General features: G+C 60.5%; 1 protein-coding gene and 1 long non-coding RNA gene across 2 annotated transcripts; one reads left to right on the forward strand and one right to left on the reverse strand.

Annotated features, from left to right (window-relative positions):
* Positions 1-2,442: 2,442 nt before the first annotated feature.
* Positions 2,443-7,968, reverse strand: MEX3A (mex-3 RNA binding family member A). Its single transcript, XM_062193655.1, has 2 exons — positions 7,056-7,968; positions 2,443-3,661 (listed from the first exon to the last, which is right to left on the reverse strand). The coding sequence occupies exons 1-2, from the start codon at positions 7,507-7,509 to the stop codon at positions 2,556-2,558; spliced, it is 1,560 nt and encodes a 519-aa protein (XP_062049639.1). The 5' UTR covers positions 7,510-7,968; the 3' UTR covers positions 2,443-2,555.
* An 813-nt stretch (positions 7,969-8,781) lies between these two features.
* Positions 8,782-16,909, forward strand: LOC133760264 (uncharacterized). Its single transcript, XR_009865963.1, has 3 exons — positions 8,782-9,134; positions 15,123-15,188; positions 16,775-16,909. It is a non-coding gene; the product is annotated as an uncharacterized LOC133760264 (long non-coding RNA).
* Positions 16,910-21,743: the final 4,834 nt, after the last annotated feature.

Consider the following 21,743-nt stretch of genomic DNA (forward strand, 5'->3'; position numbering starts at 1 on the left):
AAATCTATTTCTCTTAAATCTCACACTTGTCTGAGGGCTCCGCGGCCTGCTGGCCTGTTCTGGATTCTTCGCCCCTCACTGGCCCTGGGACAGGGCACAAGGAGGGGGGGCACCCCAGGATCCCCCGGTCCTCCCGCTTCTTCCTTTCTCCTTAATCCCTTTCTTTGTTTGGCTCTGCCGGCTCCCCTGAGGGGGAGGGGGAGAGGGAGGGGGGCCCAGAGAGTGAAATCCAATCTCCCTGCAGGGCCCCAGAAGGGCCCAGGTTCCCCCAGCCCCTCTCCCCATCCATCCAGGATACTCCCCCAAGAAAAGCAAATGACATTCCTCCCCAAAAAAAAGTGGGGGAAAAAAGGAACGTAAACCCGAACATATATTAAAAACACTTTTTTTTTAAGATTTAACTCTGAATACAAATGTATTTTTTTCTTCTTCTCTCCCTACATATATTCTAAACCTTCTAAAGTTTTTTTATTTTTTTAAGGATCACTTTATCATAAAATAAAATATCCTTTTCATATAATAAATTACCTAATAAAAAGTCTTTTTTTTTTCATATTAGCCCAGGTTCTTTGCTACATTTATATGGTAATAAACGCCTTTATTAAAATAGAATATTAAATTATAAAGAACTGCTTTTTTTTTTTTTTTGCTATTTTTGTTTTCTCTCCTCTATGTTGGTCGCCTATCTTGCTCCCTCTCAAACTCTCTCTTTCCTCTATTTCGTCTCTCACTCCATGGTTTGTGTTTGTTTCTAGGTTTGGCTCAATTGGTAAGGGTGGGATCGAATTTGCTGAGCCCCTAGTCTTAACAGTCTTCTGCCTTAGTGGGTAAGGAGTGGAGAGGGGGAGGGGATCGACAGACAGACATCCCTCCCCCCACCCCGCCCCTGGCGACCCAGGGTGCCCATTTGGTTTGGTTTCTATTGTACAGACATCTCAGGATGGCTCACGTTGGCAGGAAGGAGGGAGGCTGGGACCTCCTTCCTCTCCCCTCCCAGGCTGGCGGGCTGGAGGGAAAGGCTGAGGAGAGGGGAGTTCACTCACAGCAGGGAGAAGTGCAGGATGGAGCCCCCTCAGCACCCCCATCCCCACACCCCTTCTCCATTCAGGGAAAGTGGGACCCTCCGAGCTCCAAGTGCTCAGAGATGATTCCAAATGGCCCCACTCCACTATATACAGGATCTCCTGGGACCCCTGGGACTCCCATCCCACCCTCTCCTGGCCCGGCCAGCGGAACCAGGAGGTCGGGAGGCTGGTGGCAGCCCCAGGGGAGCAGTAGGGAAGCAGCAAAGAGGTGCAGGCCCCTCAACAGTGCACGACCCTCACAACAGGTCCTGCTGCACCCTAGCCCTGCTCCGCCCCCGCCAGCCCCCTCTCTGAGGACCCCGCCTCTCTCCTCCACCACAATGGTGGGGGGCAGAGATTTCATGGTTTGCATGCTGATGAGGACTTGGTAGAGGCTCTGCCGGGTCTCAACAGTACAGGGAGCAGGCCAGGAGGAGCAGCCCTCGCCTCCACCCAATTCTCCTCCCGCCGCGGCAGCCCAAGCCGCACCTCTCCCACAGCCCAGAACTGCTTCCAATAATGCCCGTGGATGACGCAGGCGGGGGTGACCCTTTAAGTACCCCCGCGTTAGCCCCCGCCTCGAATCCTTACTGAGAACAGGGGTACATTCCATCAAGAATTCAAGGTGTGTCTTTGGAGAAGTGGGGGGGAGAGGGCGTCCCCAAAGCTGGACTGGAAGGGGCAGGAGGAAAAATAAAGCAAAGGAGCAGGATAGGGCTGGGGGTGGCAGCCACCGAGGGGTAGAAAAGGGAGCCACAGGAAAAGGAAAGGACAGAGGAGTCCCGGGGGCAGAGCGAGCGCCCCCTTCAGGCTCCTCTAGCCCAGCTTTGAGGGGCCGAGGGATTCTGAGCCCTTGATTGATGGACGTGCTTCTCCCCCGCCCCCCAGAAGATCTCTGCAGACCTCGGAGAGGGCCCCAACCCCTTCTCCCTGTGGGAAACTCCACAACAGGTTCCCAAACAGGATGTGGGGGTGGGGGTGGGACTAAAGGGTCAGGTGGAGTGGCCCGAGGGCAGGACCAGAGGACTGGGGGACCCGGAAGAGCACCTCTGGCTGCAGATGGTGGTCCTCCTTCTCCCCTTCCCCGCCCCCACCTCCGAGCAAGGAGCAGGGCGACACACCGGCGGGGAGGTGGGCAGAAGGGGTCCGGACGCCTTAGCGGCTACCTCTGGCAAATAAAAAAGTTTCTCTCAGCTGCTTCCAGATTTAAGGGTGTGTTGAGGTATAAGAGTTGTAACTCTAGTAAAATTTTCGGTCTGGCCCCTCTCCCGGTCTTCCCAGGACAGGGTGACCAGAGGCTCTGAAAGTGGCCCACCCTCTGGCCACCCCCGCCTCCCTTGCCCTCCCCCCACCCCCACCCCCGCCCCAACGAGCGCGAGCATCTCTAAGCACCTTGTCCCGAAAATTCCACCGATTTCTCAAAGGCCCTTCCGGAAAACAGTCCAGGACGGGCCTCCGGGGAGTGGGCCCAGGAAGCACAGGGCAGGGGGCTTAAGAGAATATTCGGATGGCTTGCGTGGCTGTGATGTGGCAGACGGGACACTCCGGATCCGTCCTCTCGCAGATGCGTACTGCGCACTCCATGCAGAACAGGTTGTGTCCGCAGGGCACCAGGGCGGCAGTCACTTCGCTCTCAAAGCACACCATGCAATCCCGCCCGCCGCCGGGGCTCCGCAGGCCGCCGCCCCCAAGCTTGGAGAAGCCCTGGAGCGGCTCTCCGGGCGGGCGCCTCGGGAGTCCGGCCAGCTCGGGGCCTGCGGAGGCGGCGGGGGAGCGGTGCGCGCCAGGCGGCCCTGCGCGGGCCTTGGCGGAGGAGGAGGACGACGAGGAGGACGAGAAGAGCACGGAGGTGGGCGTGGCGTTCTCCTGGCCCGCCCACAGCGGGGGGCTAGTCTCGGCCACGCCGTAGTAGACATCCTGTTTGCCCACGCCATAGCCCGGAAACAGGTAGCCGCCGTAGCCAAAGTCGCCGCTCTGCTCGCCCAGGCGCGGGGCCTCAAAGCCCGAGTCCACTCCGCACTCGCCGATGCAGCCCAGGCTGTTCTGCCGGAAGGTGGACAGGGGTTTGCAGCCGGGCGGGTGCACCCGCCAGGCGTCTGAGTAGCGGCTGTCCAGCGCCGCGTCGGGGCTGCCGGCCAGGAAGTCGTTCTCGTTGTTGTACTCGAGGATCTTGCCCGTGCGCACGGCGATGTGCGTCTCGATCTCCTCGCGCGCGCGCTCCACGTTGCCCGGGGCCCCGGTGATCTCGAACACTGGATCACGGTCACGGCTGGGCGTGATGATGTACGTGTTGGTCTGCTGCTGGATGCGCTTGATGGTCGCCCCCTTGGGGCCCACCACTAGCCCCACCACGCGGTAGGGCACTCGCACACGGATGGTCACCTGGCCAGGCAGGGCAGGGGCCACTCCGAAGGCGGCGCCCGATTTGTTGCGCGAGGCGCGGATCATGGAGAAGTGCTCAGCGGCTGAGATGATTTCCCGCCGGGCCGTGGCCACGTCTTCCCTGCGCCCGGTCACCATGAACACTGGCTCCTCGCCCCGCACGGGCGTCTTGATGTAGGTGTTGGTCTTGGCCCTCAGAGCCTTAATCTTGCAGCCTGGATTAGGGCGGGGAGGGGGTGCAGAGACAGAAGCTCAAAAGGATGAACCACCACACACACGGGTCCCCCTCACCGCAGCCCCACTGAACAACCCGCGGTGGGGGGGGGGGGGCTCGCTCAGCTGTTTACTCCATGTCTCTATCAACCACAGATTTCCTAATGTACGGCTCTCCCTGGTGTCCTATTCAGAGCCCTCCAAATCCAATCACTTCTGGAAACCCCCAAATAATCACTGACCCTCCCAGAGAAGCTGCTCGCTTCAAATCTATTACTAACTCCCCGGTGCCCCACCCCCATGCCGCTGCTGCTCCCTCAATGTCTTTTGATTCCCTAGCTCCTCACAAACTTCCAATCGCTTACCCCTCCCCCATCTGTCACCCCCCTGACCTTTCCTGTGAACCCTAGTGCACTTGGTAATCCCACAGTCCACTCGGCATTGGACATCCGTTCATTAAAGGGTCGACGCGGGAACTGGCGCTGTGCGTCTGATCTATGACCTGCCCCCACCATGCCTCCCACCCAGTAGTCCCCCTTCCCGGCGACCCCAAATCCATAAGGAGTTTGCAGCAAGTGGTGGAGCAGGGGACAGTGGGAAGGGTCTCACAGCCAGAATTTCAAGGGGAAAGGAGGAGTATGAAGATAAAATCATGGGTGAGGCGCAGCACCCAACCCTGTCACCCCCATCCCTAGGTCCTCGGGGAGAAGGAGGGCTGAGCTGAGCCGGGGGCTGGGCAGGAGGAGCCAGAGGCTCTTCTGGACCCACAGTCCTGCTCTGAACTAGGAGTGGGTTCAAGCTGGGCGGCTGGGGACAGAGGCAGAAAGAGAAAGAAGAAAAGCGAGACAAAGAGAGACAAAGAGGGAGAAGGAGAGCGAGAAGAGCGAGGGAGGCCGGGGCAGCCACACAGGCTCCAAGGGCTGCAGCCCTCGGTGGCTGCCTGGACTGGCCTCCTTCTCCCTCCCCACAGCCCCCTCCCTGGCCATCATCGCTGGAGCCTGGGAGCCATACACCCTCTCCAAGCACCGGCCACACGCGTGTGAGTTTGCGCACAGGCACCTCAGATCGGCCAAGGCACTAGGTGCCTTCATCCTCACAATGCTTGTGGGGCCAGCCCGGCGGACACCTTCACAAGGTCCAGGAGTCCCTGTGTGCCGACCGTGCGCACCCCTCCGCCATCCACCGGCCGCGCAGCCCGCATTCCCACAAACGCCCACAACTTTTGCCCCATTCCCGGTCGCAGCACCTCAGGCACAACGCCCCACTCACGGTCTGGCCACCCCCACCACCTGTGCAAACCCCAGGTGCCATTTTTCCCACTCTGCCCCACACCTCCAACGTTGACCTGAGCTGAGTCACTTGTCCTGTCCTCCCTGCACTCCAGATGGCCTCTTCTCCAACCCTAGCAGGTTGGGGGGTGGGGCAGCTCTCCCCACCTTTAGTGGACCTCAGGAAGGAGGATTTGCTCCGCCCCCTTTGTCTTGGGGCTTCCTGGCAAGGAAGTCCTACCTGTTGTCAAGCCCCCATCCTTGCCGCCTGAATGGCAGTCGTGGCGGTGAGACGGTTAAGAGGTGTGCAGGGTGGGGGAGTGTTGAAGTCCCCCCCTTCCACTCTACTCACATGTGGTCTGCTGGGCACCAGGGCTCTGGCGCTAAGTTTGGGGTGCATGAACTTCAGTGGGGGCACGCTGCCTCTGGGGTTGGGGGTCGCGGTGACGAGGACAGGCCAGGGTGTGAGACTAAGGAGAAAGGCACTGGGGTGGGCCTGGCCCTGGGTTCAGACCCCACTGGGCTTCACCTTCTTAGAGGTCAAATAGAGGAGCAGCAGCCCGGCGGCAGCAGGAGGGGGTGAGACGGGGAGGACTTTCCTTTACTTAAGGAACCAGGGGGCCCGCTCCTCTCCTCTGAGTGGGAGAAAGCCCCCCACTCTTACGGGGACAGGCCCGTCTGATGCGGAGGCCCATGAAATCCCCGGGCCTCCCAAGACACCCCCACACCCAAGAAGAGACACCAGCATCCCCACCCAATTCCAGGGCTCCGGATCCCCCAGTTTCCACCAACAAGAGCAAACCCAACTTTCTAAATCGTCCATCTCAGGAGATGGAGCGCCCCAGGGGGACCGGGGGGCTGTGCCAGGGAGTGGCATCTCCCCTCCTCCGGTCTGGCTCTCCGGGAGAAATCCCCCTAAGCCCCAGCGCTCCCAGTGGAAGAGGTGGGATGTGGAGCAGGGGCCCCCCTGGCCCGCCTCCGATTTCCTCCGCGGGGAGCCGGCCTCCTCCCTCACTCCCAGCCGGAATGCAGCTCCTCTATTGTTCCCCACTGTGGGACATGCTCCTCCCCCACCCCACCCCTCCCCAGCCCAGCCCCTTCACAATTTCCAAATCCCGCCCCCCACGCCCCTTTGGGAAGCAGAAGAGGGAAGGGTCCCCAAGATCCTGTCTGCTCAACTTGGACCCTCACCAACACCCCCACCCACCCACCCGCCCACCCAGGGATGCTGGAGCTGAGGAGGGTGTGGTATCAGACACACTACGCTGGATTAATCTACATCCACCCAACACATCCAGACACACGCTCTCCACCAAATTTCCAGGTGAAGGGTTCTCGCCCCCTCAGCCTAGCCCCCTCGGCCCTGTCCTACTCTCTCACGGCCAGAGACCCCTCTCCAGGCCTGTGGGCCCCAGGCCGCGGCCAGCCCAGAACAAAAGCCAGAGAGGGAGAAGGAGAGGTCCAGGGCAGGACGCGGCACTTCCTTGGAGACACCCCTTCCAGAACCCTACAGATCATGTAACTTTGGTGTGTGGGTAACCACAGGACCCCCTCTTCCCAGCGGTCCCCCTCTCTGCTTCTCTCCCCGGCTGGGACCCTCCCCTGAGCCACACCCCCTTCCATTCCTACACTCAGCCCAACAAAGAGACAGATACTCAGTCCGGCTTCCCCGGGCCAGGTCTCCCCTTAAAGTCTGTAACTCCGGGCAACTGGATTGTGGGGGGCTCCCAGGGGTGTCCCCTCCCCAACCTACCAGCAGATACCAGAGTAGGGGCTTCCCGGTAGCTCTGCACCTTCCGAGCGTTTTCTGTACGGCCAGGAGTAGACACCCCCTCCGGACAGCCTCCCTGGATTGGGAAACCAGTCCCCCTCCCCTTTCCCTCTCCCAGGGCGAGGATATTTCTTTGTCTAAGGGCAGAGCCCTGGGGGAGGGAGACCTGAAGAACCGTCCCGACTGGGGCTAGCGGGGAACTTTGTGGCACTTGGAAATCAGGGTAGGGGGCGGGTCCCCCTTTGTGGGGAAGGGACCGAGTCAGAGGCGGGCCGAGCAGGGGAGAAATGAACTTTCCGCGCTGGGGCCGCGTGCCCCCCGCCTCGGTCCCTCTCCGGGGTCCCGGCGCCAGCTTACCTTGCCTGCCCACGATCTCGGCCACGTGCTCAGAGGTGGGCACGGGTACACACTCCGTGGTGTTGCTGCTGCCCTTCAGGCGCAGCTCGGCCTCTTTGTAGAGAGCGCAGAGCTTGGCGTCGCTCGCCCCTTTGGGGGCGGTGGGGGGCTGGGGCGTCTGCGCCGCGGGGGCCGCCGTCGGGGCGGCCGGGGGCGCCGGCGGCGGCGGCGGCGGGGCCGGCTGCGGGGGGGCGGCCGGCTGCGCGGGGGCGCCGCCCCCCCCGCCTCCCCCGTCCTCGCCCGCCGTGGGGGCGGGGGGCTCCCCCAAACCCAGGAGGCAGAGTTGATCGAGAGCCAGCTGAAGGGCGCGCTCGTCCTCCAGCAGCCCTCGGTCCTTAGCGCTTCCCCCGAAACATCCTAGTTCTCCAAAGCCCCCATTTCTTTCCATTATTCCAGATACCACTAGACTAGGCATGGCGAAACAAAAGCTGGGGGAGAGAGGGAGAGAGAGAGGTGGTGGAAGGGAAAAGAGAAGCGAGGAGGGGAGGGGAGAGGAGAGGAGGGGGTGTGTGGGGAGGGGGAACAAAGAACTGGGGAGGGGGGAAGAAAGCGAGATGGAAAGATAGACCCTCCCCCTAAGCCCCCCTCCCCAAACACCCTGTAACCCGACTCCCCTTGCCCCAGCCCCCGGGGTGGGGGTGGGGGGAAAGAGAAGCAAAAACCAAGAAAGCAGATCTCCTCTCCTCTCCGGGGGTGACGGGGGGCGGGGGGCTGCGGGATCTCTGCCCCCACCCCTCCCGCCTCGGACCCGGGAGCCTCTAGCCTCCGCCGTCCAGACGCCCCCCTCGGGCTCCCGCACCGGGCCCCAGTCCTGGAGCGGCGCTCAGTGGCCCCCAATAGAGCCCAGCCCCTTCCAGCGCTCAAACTCTTTTGTTTTAAATGAACTGGATGGAGCAGCATGGAACTGACGGGAGGGGGGCGCGCCGGGGGCGCCCGGGGCATGCCGGGAGTTGTAGTTTCCCGCCCTCGGGGGCGCGGGGACGAATTCCTTGACCCGAGGAGGATGGGGCTGTGCCCTTCGGTCCCTACCCGCGGCTCGGAGGCTACGCGGGGGAGGTGGGGGTGGGGGTGGGAGTCGAGGTCCCTAATCTTTGTAAGGGGCCGGTTCGGGGACAGGGGACAGTGTGCGGGAACGGAAGGCGTTTGAGAAACGGCTCCTGCAGCGCGCCCCCCCTCACCCCACCCCGAGACCCTCTCCCACCCGAGCCGGCCCGGGCCCGGGCCCCCTTTCTTATGGTAATGAGAGGGCAGGGGGCGGGGAGCGGGCCCCGCCGCGGTCACTGCGGCGGTACCTCTCCCGCGCCCCCTCCCGCCGCGCTCCCTCGCCGCTCCCCCTCCCGCTCCCGCCGAGTGGATCCCCGCTTCGGGCCGCAGGGAGCGGCTCCAGGCAGAGCAGACAAAGCCGCAGCCGCGATGGGGGGAGCGCGGGGCGAGGGACGGGGTCCCCTCGCCCCTACGCCGCGAGCCGGCTCCCCTCCCCCCCACCCCGCCCCCAGTCTCGGAGATCTCAGAGGCGCTGGCTGGGAGGTGAGTTAGTTCCCGTCCTGGCGGGCGCTGGAGGGGGCGCGGAGGGAGAGCGTGGGGGGCGCCGAGCGGGCGGCGGCGGGAGAAGTGTGTGTCCGGCCTGACCGGCGTGGGGTGAGGGCTCTGAGCTTCGGGTGGGACGGAAGCGGGGAGGAGAGCCAGGCTCCCTCCAGGCGTGGGCCAAGCATACAGTGTGGGGGTGCCTTGCTCCTTAGCCCCGGCCGGCATTGCACTCGGCTTCGCCCGTCTCTCTGCCGAGAACTCGGCCCGGCCCCTCTGACTCTGGAAATTCGGTGACGATGAGAGAAGTTGTAAGGCTCGAATCGGCCCGCTGGGATTCCGGGGAAGCTGCTGTGTGATGCGGTCTTGTCTTCTCGCCTTACCCCGAACGTTCAGCCGTGCCTTTGTCATCTTCCTTAGGCCTGGGCATTTCCCAGTGGAAAGACGGTCACTGCAGCTGGAGAGCTTGGGGTCAGATCTTAGGAAGAACTTCCCAGAGCAGTTTTAGGAGTATGGGTAGGTGAACCACAGTGGGGAAGGTGTCCTTTTTACGGAGTGCCTTGGAAACCGAAAATCCGCCGCTTGTGAAATTAAAAGTCTTGCTTGGAGGCAGGGGAACGGATCAGATGACCACATAGATGTGGCGCTGGGAGGCCAGGGGGGGCTGAGCTGTTCAATCCAGTTCCCTAAATTGATTCTTGGAAAGAGTGAATTTGCACAAGGAGCGCCTGAGCTGGGGATCTAAGCGGGGGGTAGGGGTTGGCACATTGTAGCGCTCTTGCTCTTTCCAGGGGCCAGAGAGCCTCAACCCGGAGTGGGGGAGCCGGCCCCCTGGATCGGAGATTTAACCTAAGATTAACCACAAACCTTGCAATGGGACTGGGTGCTGCCCCGTGGAGCAAGAAAGCGTGGGGTGGGGGTGGGGAGCCTTGCCCCCTGCACTGTCTGCCCCAGGAGCCTGGGTTGGAGGAACCTGCTGCCCCCCCACACTGGGGAAGCCCCCACTTTGTGCACCAGGTGACTTTTCCCATGAACAGAAACAGCAGCGAGTGGCCCGGGACTTCCTGTGCACCAGGCCTTGTTGGGGGCCACCAGCAGCTGGATGGAGCCTCCCTCTCCCCGCCAGGAAGACGCCCACCCCTGGCTTCTGCCCTGCCTCTGCTTCCCTCCCCCAAAGTAAGCTAATTAAAGCGGGAGGTTAATGACCAAAGAAGCCGTGGGGATTTGGCTGTGGAGGAAAACAAAGGGCAGGAGCCAGTGTGTGGGAAGGGGGCCCTGCTGCTGAACCTGGAAGGGGCAGGCCAAGGCCGAGCCATGGGGGTGCAGGGCGCGGATCCCTCAGCCCCCGGGGAACCTTCATGTCCGCCCTCAGGGTCCCACTGAGACAGCTGTGACCGGCCTCTTGGGGGGCAGGATGTGTGTGTGAGCTCGCGGAGCGTCACCTGCAGTGTCCAGCTGCTGTCTTAGGGTGGCCACCTTCAGGAGCTGGGTCCCACGGGTAGCAGGCCGTCCTCCGCTCTGCCCTGAGGCTGATGGCCTCCTTGGTCCAGGGACGGCGCCCTCACCCCCTCCTGGGCTTCTGTCTGCAGCCACCCAGTCCTGAATTGGGGCAGTGGCAGCCGAAGGCCGGAACCAGCGCTCCTGTGCCCGGGAGGGTGCGCAGGTGGCAGAGCTGGCCTCTCGGGGACCATAGCTCTGAGCTGGATCCCTGTCCCCCGCCCTGGCCACCCAGCACCCCGCACAAAGCCCCACCCAGACTGTAACTGCATTTTCAAAGCTTCGTGGTCAGGGAGGCAGGAGCCCCATTTATTGCTGCTGGGCCTCAGTGACCTCATCTGGAAGGTGGGAATAATACACCCAGTCCCTAGCACCAGGCCTGGCTCGCGGCCGGGGTTCAGCCGGTGCTGGTTTCCTGGCAGTGGCTTTAGCCAGATGGTGTTCAGTCATTCAGTCATTCATTCAAGCCAACCTCGTCCCAGGGAGCTCTCAGGATGTGCCAGGCACTGGGAGGTGCTGAGCTATCATGAGTCAATTCTAGGCCTAGACCTGCTGAAATAGATCATCCCAAACAAACTGCAGGTGATTCCAAAAATAACCCGTTCTGCAGGGGGCCACAGGTGAACCCTGTCTATCTCTGAAGACACACACACACACACACACACCTGGCTTCACACCTCAGAGAATGGAACGGAAAGGTGGAAGTTCATGGGGGAAAGGTAAGCTGTGTTTTGGTGCAGACAATTTGGAAACCCGTGCCTGTGAGGAGTCTTTAGAAAGGTCATAGCAAATGCGTAGTATGAAGAGAGTGTGTGTGCATTTCAAAACTTTTGCACCAAAAAATAAATTGATCATTTCACACGCTTGTGGAAGGGCTGTCGGCTCGGGCTGTGTCTCTGCGCACCCACATGGGCCTGTGGAGGCCAGGGGACAGGAGCCGCCCCCAGTGCTTGGGCCCCTGTGAGCAGCCCTGAGCACCTGTTAGCGTTGTGTAAGCCCTGCAGGTCCAGGGACCGGGGTATCCCCCCAGCCTCATTCTCAGAACCCCTAGGGTAGGTGGGAGTGGGAGGCCGTCCCCACAAGGGATAGTGTCCGCTGTGCTGGGCCTCCCCTCTCCCGGCTCTGTGGGGTTCTGCACCTTCTTTTCTTTTTTGACAGGCAGAGTTAGACAGTGAGAGAGAGAGAAGAGAGAAAGGTCTTCCTTCCGTTGGTTCACCCCCCCAAATGGCCACTATGTGCCGATCCGAAGCCAGGAGCCAGGAGCCAGGTGCCTCTCCCTGGTCTCCGGGTGCAGGGCCCAAACACCTGGGCCATCCTCCACTGCCTTCCCGGGCCACAGCAGAGAGCTGGACTGGAAGAGGAGCAACTGGGACAGAATCCAGCGCCCCCACCGGGACTAGAACCCAGGGTGCCGGTGCCGCAGGTGCAGGATTAGCTTAGTGAGCTGCGGTGCCGGCCCTCCACCTTCTTTTCTTAGCACCCCTTCCTGGTGGGAGTTCTGCCTTGCTATAGAACTGCTGTATAACCGCCCTGCTGAGGGTGCAGCCAGCTTCGAGTTCTTGCTGGAACACACTCAGCTCCTCGCTGATTTAAACCAACGAGGATCTATTGGGTAACATTCTGTAGGCCTCACGAGAAAACTGCCCTCCATGACACAGAAACCAGCCTACGTGACCCAGACGGCATGGCCGGGCAGGATTAAATGTGAGGGCAAAATAGGCCTTGGGGCCGGGGGTGGGGTGGGGTGCGGAGGCTGGAGGAGACAGGAGGTCGCCTGGGTCTGCTGTTGTGCACCTGCTCTCCCAGGGCCTTGCAGGCCCAGCCTGGGGTTTGGACCAGGACAGACAAACAGCTCTGCTTTTCACTTGGGAGGACCCGGCACTCCCCCTCCCAGGTCCCCTGCACTGTCTGATCTCCCTGGAGACAGCAGCTAAGAAGGGGTGAGGGCGGAGCCCTGGGGGGCCCCCCAGGACAGCTGGCTGACAAGGCCTCTGTGGGACCCAGGGCTGGACCCAGGCATCCAGGAGGCGAGTGATACTGGAGCCGTGACAGTTGGTCCCCAGATTCCTCACCCAGTGGCGCCAGCTCTGGTTTCGGGCTGCGATGAGGGAGGGGGCAGGGCACCTGGTGCCAGCCAGGGTTGGGTGCTCTCTTGGGGCAGGGAGGGGTAGACAACAAGGGATTTTTCCAAGGCCCTCTCTGTGCCAGGCGCCGTGCTGGGTACTAGCCGGGGATACGCTGCGCAGAATGGAAGTGCGATGAATGAGCAGGCGAGTGAGTGGACGAGTGGACGAGTAGGTCCACGGCCACCTAGTGGCCTCCTGTTGCAGAGAAGACGGCCCGAACTGCCGCCGGGGGCTGCCTTCTGCCTCCTCTTCCCTCGCTTCCTTTCTCAGGAACGGGAAGAGGAAGTCAGAGAGAGGGCGGGAAGGGACCTGCATTTCCTGAGTGCCTGCTTGGTGCCAGCCTCTCGTTTTTATTTGAAAGGCAGAGAGACAAAGACCAATAGACAGGGAGCTCTCATCCACTCATTTCCTCCCCTAATGCCTGCAACAGCCAGGGCTGGGCCAAGCCAAAGCCATGAGCCTGGAACTCAACCTGGGTCTCCCACGTGCGTGGCAGGGACCCAGCATTCGAGAAGTTTCTCTTCTTGGCCTTTCCCAAACCCGGGGTCATTGCACTGTCTTCACAACTCCGTGAGCAGTGCCATCGCTCGCTGTCTCTGCTTAACACGGAGACCTGAGGCTCAGAAAGGTTAAGTAACTTTCCCAGGTCTCACAGCAGGTAAATGGGGAGACTCCAGAGTCCAAAACCAATGCGCTTTGACTTCAGAGCCTGGGACTCTGGGGTAGACAGTGACACCCAGAGTGCTCAGAGGCTGGCCACAGAGAAGGATGGCTCAAGCTGGTGTGGTCCTGGGAGGCTGCCCGGATAGGGTGAATAGAAGGAGTTCCGAGGGCTGAATGCCAAGCATGGGAGGGTGGTGGCTGGGGAGGCCTGCTGCCTGGGGGTGGCCCCTTGCCTGCGTCCAGGGCAGCAGGAGATTGGTTTAGAGAAATGGCGTTTTTGACACTTGGCCACCAGGTGGCGATGCAGGCCAATTACCCGGACATCTGTCTGGGCACTGACCCTGGGGCCCAGGTGCTTCTCTGCCCAGCCCTGGCGCCTCCCCCATCCCGGCCCCGACCGCCTCAGGTGTCATCTCAGGCTTCCACCTGGCCCTGGGCTCCTGGCGAGGCGTCCAGTATGTGGGGGGCAATGAGGCTCCCGGTGCCCTCCTGGTGTAGGATGAAAACCCCAGAGGCGGAGCCCTGGGAACGCCCATGCCTCTGGCCAGCCCCCAGGCCACCCTGAGTCCCCCTCAGTGGCTTCACACTGGCCCTGGGAGACACCATCCAGACACCTGAGCCCAGCTGACCCGGCTCCGAAGGGAGTGAGAGTAGCCACTACCCAACGAGGGCGTAACCCGTCCCTTTCAGGACAGCGGCAGTGCCAGGTACCGTGCTGGGCACCGGGACACACCCAGGGGGGCGGGCAGGCGCCAGGAAACAGTTCTTCCGGGGCACCAGGGTCGCTACAGAGGACAAAGCAAAGCAGGAGGCAGGGGCAGCGAGGTTGGAGGCTGCTGCCTGAGCAGGGGCGGTGGTGTTGGGAGCTGTAAGTGGGTGTGTAGAAGGGGCGTGGCGTGCCCAGCCGTTGTGCTAGCACTTGGTGCCCTGGCTCTGCCCCGATCCCTGCCTTCCTCTTCCTCCGTCCTGAAGTCTCTGTGCCTTCCCACAGGGAAAACAGGTGCTGGCTTGGGACCAGGAGCCCCACGTTCTTCCTTCTGGCTCGGTCCCCAGCAGTCCAGAGCAGCTCCTCCCCCAGCTTCCGTGGCTTCCGGGAATGACATCACCTTCCACCTGCTTGCCCAAGCCAGAAATCTGGAGCCATCTGTAACTGCTCCCTCTGCCCTAACTTCCTCCCGCCCCGTCCATCCAATCCTCTTAGCCACGCCCAAGCCCTCCAACTTCCTGCCTCTTGGTGCCAGCATCAATTCCCCCTGCAGCAGCCTCCGCTCTGGCCTCCCCTGCCCTCTTCAGTCTCCCCACCATGGCCAGACAGATCTTTTTTTAAAAAAATCTGATCATGGGAGCCGGCTCAGCGGGTTAAGCCACCAGCCTGCAAGGCCAGCATCCCATATGAGCACCAGTTCAAGTCCCGCTTGATCCACTTCCAATCCAGCTCCCTGCTAAGGCAGCGGAGAATGGCTCAACTCCTTGGGCCCTTGCACCTACGTGGGAGAGCAGGATGGAGTTCTAGGCTCCTGGCTGTATCCTGGCCCAGCCCTGGCCATTGTGGCCATTTGCAGAGCACATGGAAGGCGTCTCTCTCTCTCTCTCTCTCTCTCTCTCTGATAGTCTCTATCTTTCAAATAAATCAATTTTAAAAATACCCTTCAGGGCCACCGTTGTGGCACAGAGGGTAAAGCTGCCGTCTGCAGTGCTGGCATCCCATATGGACGCCGGTTCGAGTCCCAGCTGCTCCACTTCTGATCCAGCTCTCTGCTATGGCCTGGGAAACCAGTAGAAGATGGCCCTAGTGTTTGGGTCCCTGCACCCATGTGGGAGACCTGGATGAACCTCCTGGCTCCTGGCTTTGGATAGGTGCAGGCTCCGGCCGTTGCAGCCATTTGGGCAGTGAACCAGTGGTTGGAAGATATCTCTCTCTCTCTCTCTCTCTCTGAGCCGCTGTAACTCTGCCTTTCAAATAAATAAATCTTTAAAAAAAAAATGCCCTTCATGGTCTGCCCCCCCCCCATCCCTGTCCTTCCCCTACCCCCAGCCACCTGGGCCACCTTTCAGGCTTCAGCCCGCACTGCCCTCCCCTGCGGCTCCCTCTCCCCTCACCCCTCACCTGACTGACGTTTGTCCGTTTTGCAGGACTCCGTTCAGATGTCGCCTACTTTCGGCGTCTCGTATCCTTGCTCACGCTCTTTGGTCACGGTTAATACTTCTCTTTCCCCAGCACCCTGGGAGCCCCTTGAGGCCAGAGACCGGATCCTACTCCTGTGTTCTCAGCATCCTGCACACAGTAGGTGCTCAATAAATGTATGTTGTTTTGAGCTTGTGCATGTCCATCCATGCGTCTCCAACGCGCCCTCCCCTCCCCAGACACTCGCCTTCTCCCCTGGTTTTCTCCACCACCACCTCCATTCCCACACCCAGCTCCATGTCGCCCCTCCCCGCCGCACCCCCTGGCCTGGGCCCTCCCAGCCCTTTCATACCTAAGGGGGTGCTGCCTGCGTTGTCTTGGTGTATCTGTCCCTGGGTTGCTCCCTGCCCAGTTTGGGTGCTGACTCAATGACAGGGCTGACAACTGGGAAGCCGCTGCATGCCGGCCCCCTGCCCTCAGGCACAGAGAAGTGGGCGTGGCCCTCGGGCTCCTGCCAGGCCCCTTCCAGCCTCCAGGTCTTTGCCTGCGCTTTTCCCTCTGCCTCGAATCTTCTCCCTCTTCCGGGCCATTTCCTGCTCACCCCTCAGACCTGAGCTTGGTTGTCCCTCGAGTGGCTCCCAGGGCGGCGCAGTGGGCTCGCACCCCGAGAGTGCCGCGGCCCCCAGGCTCCACCCCCTTGCAAGTCCTTGGCCCACGGTGCCTCCTGAGCCACTCCCAGGCCTTGCAGGCTGTGCCAGGTCGCTGGCGCTCCCAGGACAGGGCTGTGTCTCTCCGCAAAGCCCAGCCCAGGTCCGGCACGCGACACAAATTGGCCGAGTGAATGCAGGACTGAATGAGTGAAAGGGAGAGACCGGCCGAGTGGTGCCGAATGAACGAGTCACTCCCTGCCTCTGGGCCCCAGTTTCCTCTTCTGAGAAGTGGGGCGAGGAGAGGGAGGGACGTGGCTGTGCCGGGAAACCTTTACCAACTCTGGGTGGCGGGGGAGCCGGGTGTGTGGCGGACGCCAGCTCCCGCGGCGTGGGCTCTCACCATGGCTGATGGAAGGGTGAACACCGGGGCTCTTGCCAGTACTGCAAGCCACCTCCAGCTCCCTGCACAGGTTCCCCAGGGACTGGAGGTCAGAGGTCAGCCTGCAGGCTGCCTGGGGCCCCACGTCTTCCCCCAGGCGGTCTCACAGACTTCTCCAGCCTAGTGTGGCTGGCCCAGGACCTGGTGGTCAGAGCCATGTCCAGGGGGCACCCCCCCACCCCGGCTGCCCTGTGTTGCTATGCCTGCCTCCCCACCCTGCCTGGCCCCTGGTCTGCTTCATTCTTACTTGACCTCTGACCCAGCTGCTGCCTCCTTTCCCTCTAAGCCCTCATCATCCCCCTCCCTGCCTCTCCTGCCGCCTAGCCCATCTGTCCCCTCTGTCCTCTCGGCCTGTGGTTTCTGGGCCTGCAGTTCCCACCTCTCCCTTTCCGCCTGCCTGGCTCCAGGAGCCGCCTGAAGGTGGGCGGGCCTTGCGCGGCCTCCTACCTGTGAGCCCCATGCAAATAAGCTCACTCAGGGCTCCCAGCTTGTTCCGCCAGCTATAAAACCAGCCTAATAGTAGCAATTACCTCACGGGATTGTTGTGCCATTAGTGGGCAGAGGCAGGTAAAAGACTGACATAGTGTCTGGTATGCAGAAAGTGCCTAATAAATGTCGGTGCTATTATTCAGGACTCAGCTCAGTCTTTTCCTCAGGGAGGCCTGCCCCACACCTGCAGATCGGGTCAGGTGCTGCTGGCTCCACCGCTCCCTGGCATCCTGAGCTGCCCTTCGAGTGACATGCTTCCTGAGGAAAGAGCCTTTTGGGGGACAGATGGTACTGAGTAAATGCTTGTGAATGAATGAATGAATGAATGAGGTGGATCAATGCCTCTGAAAAGCACACACACCTGGGACCTTTTGCCATTCAGTTGTGGCCTGGACACGGCTGCCATCCCTGCCCTGGCCAGCAGGTGGCGCCAGCACCCGAAGGTCTCCTCCAGAGGCCACCTCCCTTGGTCCTGCGGACGTCCCGCCCTGGCGCGGAGGGGGTCTCCACGGCAGCAGGAGAGATGGGGTCCTGAGCCTGAGAGAAGTGCCAGGCCCCAGGGGGTGCCCAGCCTGCCCCGCCGCGAAGGGAGCAGGGCCGCCAGGGAACAGAGCAGGCCCGAGGGGTTGGGGTGCAGGCCGCGACAGTTGTGCTGAGGCTGAGGTCCTCTTGGGGATGTGAAATGAGAGTTAAGTCAATCACGGAGTCAGAAGCCGAGATCTAGGAACCGACACAGTGTGGGAGACGATGCGGTGAAATCAATCAGCGAAAGAGGAAGGGGAGGCCCGGTTGCCATGACAATGGTAGTGTTTGTGGCCAGCCAGGGACGCCTGGGTCCCCAGGGCCCGTGAACAGTGATTCACCACAGGAAAGGGAAGGCTGCACAGGGACCTGGTGCCGGGGGCCGGATGCCCTGTGGCTCCCCCAGCACGGGCCCGTGCCTCTGCCAGCTGCTGGGAGGGCAGCTGAGCCTGAGGAACGGAGCCCCCTCGGCTCCAGAGGCACGTGCACATCCCACCCCTTGTGCACCGCGGCCTTGGGGAGTCAGTGTCAACCCACGTTAGAGACCAGGAAGCCGTCACCTGGCCCAGGTAGATGGGACCGGAACGGCAGGGCCCCGGTTAGAAGCCAAGCGAGTCTCACTCTCACCGTGCCTGGGAAAACCCCCAAAAGCCAAAAAGGAAGAGCAGACCCGGGAGGAGGTAGGGCAGGGGCCCCTCACCTCTGTCTCTGTGCCTGCCCGGCCCTGCAGGAGCCCAACACTGAAGGGAAAATGGGGAGGAAGGCCGGCTCTCCTCCCTCTCTCCTCCACGCCTGGTTCTGGCACTTGCAGCGTCCCCAGCATTTTCTCTCTGCCCTGGTCCTGGCAACTGTGGTGTGTGTGTGTGTGTGTGTGTGTTCCTCTGGTCTGCACCCTACCCAACCCCCAGCCCCTTCTAGCCCCTGGGATTTCCCAGCCTCTGTCAGCATAGTTGTATTCTTGTTCAGCTGCGGGGTTCCCGCAATTTCAGTATGAAAGGACTATCCCGCCCCCTCCCCCCCTCCCCCAGGCCTCATGGCTTGCAAGTCCAGGGCCAGGCATTGTCAGGGGCAGGTGTTACTGTACAGAAAGTTAAGCCACTACTCGGGACCCCCCCCCCCCCACATCCCGCGTCAGAGTGCTGCCTCGCGTCCCGGCTCTGCCTCTGATCCAGCTCTCTGCTAATGCCCAAGGAACAGGACATGATGGCCCAAGTGCTTGGGTTCCTGCCACCCTTGTCGAAGACCCAGAAGGAGCTCCTGGCTTCAGGCTGGCCCAGCCCTGGCAGTTGCAATCATTTGGGGAGTGAACCAGCAGATGGAAGACTTTCTGTCTCTCCCTTTCTCTCTCTCTAACTCTGATTTTCAAATAAATAAATCAATCTTAAGGGGGGGGGTAGGAAGCCCATTCCCACATGGTCCCGCCCCCTGCAGCAGGAGGCATGACGGTTGCAGGGCCCTGGAAATCCTTCAGTCTGGTCCCTCTGTTTTGAAGTTGTGGAAACAGAGGCCCCCAGAAAGGAATCAGTTTTTCTTTTTCTTTCTTTCTTTCTTTTTTTTTTTTTTTTTTTTTTTTTTTTTTTTTTTTTTTTTGACAGGCAGAGTGGATAGTGAGAGAGAGACAGAGAGAAAGGTCTTCCTTTTTGCCGTTGGTTCACCCTCCAATGGCCGCTGCGGCCGGCGCATCGCGCTGATCCGAAGCCAGGAGCCAGGTGCTTCTCCTGGTCTCCCATGGGGTGCAGGGCCCAAGCACTTGGGCCATCCTCCACTGCCTTCCCGGGCCATAGCAGAGAGCTGGCCTGGAAGAGGGGCAACCAGGATAGAATCCGGCGCCTCAGCCGGGACTAGAACCCAGTGTGCCGGCGCCGCAAGGTGGAGGATTAGCCTGTTGAGCCACGGCGCCGGCCAGGAATCAGTTTTTCCATGGTCGCAGAGTGAGTTAATGGGAGACTAAACTGTTTCTGTCTGCAGACTCCAAGCTCTGCTGTCCCAGTTAGTACTCTCTGTATCGGCCCTGGGTTCTCAGGCATAGAGCCAGGCAGATGCGCAGAGGGGAGAAGGCAGGTTAAACGGCATGACCTCGTGGGGTGCAGCGTGTGGAAGCAGGGGCCCAGTTCGCAGCCCACCCATCCGTCAGGTCCCACTGGGAAAGAGTGGAGGTCAGGTCGTTGGCCTCACACAGGTATGTCAGGGGCACAAGAATGGGGGTCAGAGTCAGCTGTGTGGTATAAGGCAAAACACTCCCCCTCTCTGAGCCCTCCAGGCTTGCAGGGAGGATGGTGGGATGGTACTTGCCAACCGTGGGGTGACGGGGATGTTGTTGGGGAGGATAAGGCTTGGCTGTGGGACTGGGAGGCGGAGGTGCCCAGCAGTGCAAAGGAGCCGTGTAATCCAAGGTGCTCCACCTTTGATCCCTGCAAGAGCGAGGGCGGGGCACGAAGTGCCACCATGCTGGGTGCAACCAGTCTATGCCACACCCTGGGAGGCAGCGCTGCTGGCTCCAGTGCTTGGGTGCCCCCCACCCATCCATGTGGGAGACCTGGACTGAATGCCTGGCTCCTGGCTGTTGCATGCTTTTGGGGAGTGAACCAGGGGATGGAAGATCTCTATCTCTCTACTTTTTTTTTTTTAAGACTTATTATTTATTTGAAAGTCAGAGTTACACAGAGAGAAGGAGAGGTAGAGAGAGAGAATCTTCCATCCGATGGTTCATTCCCCAGTTGGCCGCAATGGCTGGAGCTGTACCGATCTGCAGCCGGGAGCAGGAGCTGCCTCTGGTCTCCCACGCTGATGCAGGGGCCCAAGGACTTGGGACATCTTCTACCGTTTTCCCAGGCCATAACAGAGAGCTGGATCGGAAGTGGAGCAGCCGGGTTTTGAACTGGTGCCCATATGGGATGCCGGCACTTCAGGCCAAGGAGTTAAACCTACTGCGGCCCTATCTCTCTACTTTTCAAATAAACTTGAAACAAAACAATTCTCCCTGGGGGTAGGGTGAGGTGGGCAGCAGGTTCCTAAGGACCCCAGGGCATGCCCAAGGCTGTGGGAAGCTGAGCAGTAATTAGCTTGGGCTCCCTAATTGGGGGTAATTGCCTCCTTGTGATCAGCAATTAGGAGGCTGCATCAGTTAGCACAGGGAGGGTGACAGCTCCACTGGGGGTGGCCAGGGTTCCCCGTGGAAGGGAGGGAGGTGGCAGGAAGGTGGCCACGCTGGGCGACTGCCCCCCTGCCCAGCCCCTTCTGCCGCTCTAATGGTGCGGTGGAGCCTCTGGACTTCTCTGGAACTGTGGCTGCCGCTTTTCTTTCTTTCTTTCTTTCTTTCTTTCTTTCTTTCTTTCTTTCTTTCTTTCTTTCTTTCTTTCTCTCTCTCTCTCTCTCTCTCTCTCTTTAAAGATTTATTTATTTTACTTGAAAGTCATAGTTACAAAGAGAGAGAAGGAGAGGCAGAGAGACAGAGAGGTCTTCCCTTCCACTGGTTTACTCCCCAATTGGCTACAACGGCCAGAGCTGTGCCGATCCGAAGCCAGGAGCCAGGAGCCTCCTTTGCGTCTCCGATGCATGTGTAGGGGCCCAAGGACCTGGGCCATCTTCCACTGCTATCCTAGGCCATAGCAAGAGAGCTGGATCGGAAGTGGAGCAGCCAGGACTCGAACTGACGCCCACATGGGGTGCCGGCACTGCAGGCGGTGGCTTCACCTGCTGTGCCACAGCGCCGGCCCCTACTTTTTCTTTCTTTTTAAGTCTTTTTTTTTTTTTTTTAATTTTATTTATTTGAGAGGCAGAGTTACAGACAGAGAGAGGAAGAGGCACAAAAAAAGGTCTTCCATCCGCTGGTTCACTCCCCAAATGGCTGTAATGGCTGGAGCTGGGCCTATCCAAAGCCAGGAGCCAGGAGCTTCTTCCAGGTCTTCCACGCGGGTGCAGGGGCCCAAGCATTGGGCCATCTTCCACTGCCTTCCCAGGCACATTAACAGGAAGCTGGATCAGAAGTGGAGCAGCTGAGATTCAAACTGGCTGACTGGAGCTGGTGCTGTGGCAGGGTAGGTTAAAGCCCTGGCCTGCAGTGCTGTCATTCCCATATGGGCACCTATTTGAGACTCGGCTGCTCCACTTCTGATCCAGCTCCCTGCTAATGTGCCTGGGAGAGCAGCAGAGGATGGCCCAAGTCTTTGGGACCCTGCACCCACATGGGAGACCCAGAGGAAGCTCCTGGCTCCTGGCTTCATGGCTTCATATCAGCTCAGTTCCGGCCACTGCGGCCATTTGGGGAGTGAACCATTGGATGGAAGACCTCTCTCTCTCTCTCTCTCTCTCTCTCAAAGATGTATTTATTTACTTGAAAGGCAGAGTTACAGAGAGGCAGAGGCAGAGACAGAGAGAGAAGTCTTCAAGCACCAGTTCACTTCCCAAATGAGTGCAACAGCCAGAGCTGGACCAATCCGAAGCCAGGAGCCAGGTGCTTCTTACAGGTTTCCCACGTGGGTGCGGGGGCCCATGGACCTGGGCCATCTTCTACTGCTTTCCTAGGCCATTAGCAGGGAGGTAGATCAGAAGTGGAGCAGCCGGGACTTGAACTGGTACCCTTATGGGATGCCAGTACTGCAGGCTGGGGCTTTA

This window comes from Lepus europaeus, chromosome 5 (genome assembly GCF_033115175.1).
Source record: "Lepus europaeus isolate LE1 chromosome 5, mLepTim1.pri, whole genome shotgun sequence".
Classification (NCBI taxonomy): Eukaryota; Metazoa; Chordata; class Mammalia; order Lagomorpha; family Leporidae; genus Lepus; species Lepus europaeus.

Coding starts and splice junctions, on each gene's coding strand:
- MEX3A (XM_062193655.1), bottom strand. CDS start 7,509: ATGCCTAGTCTAGTGGTATCTGGAATAATGGAAAGAAATGGGGGCTTT. Junction 3,662..7,055: donor CGAGATCGTGGGCAGGCAAG/GTAAGCTGGCGC, acceptor GCCCTAATCCAG/GCTGCAAGATTAAGGCTCTG.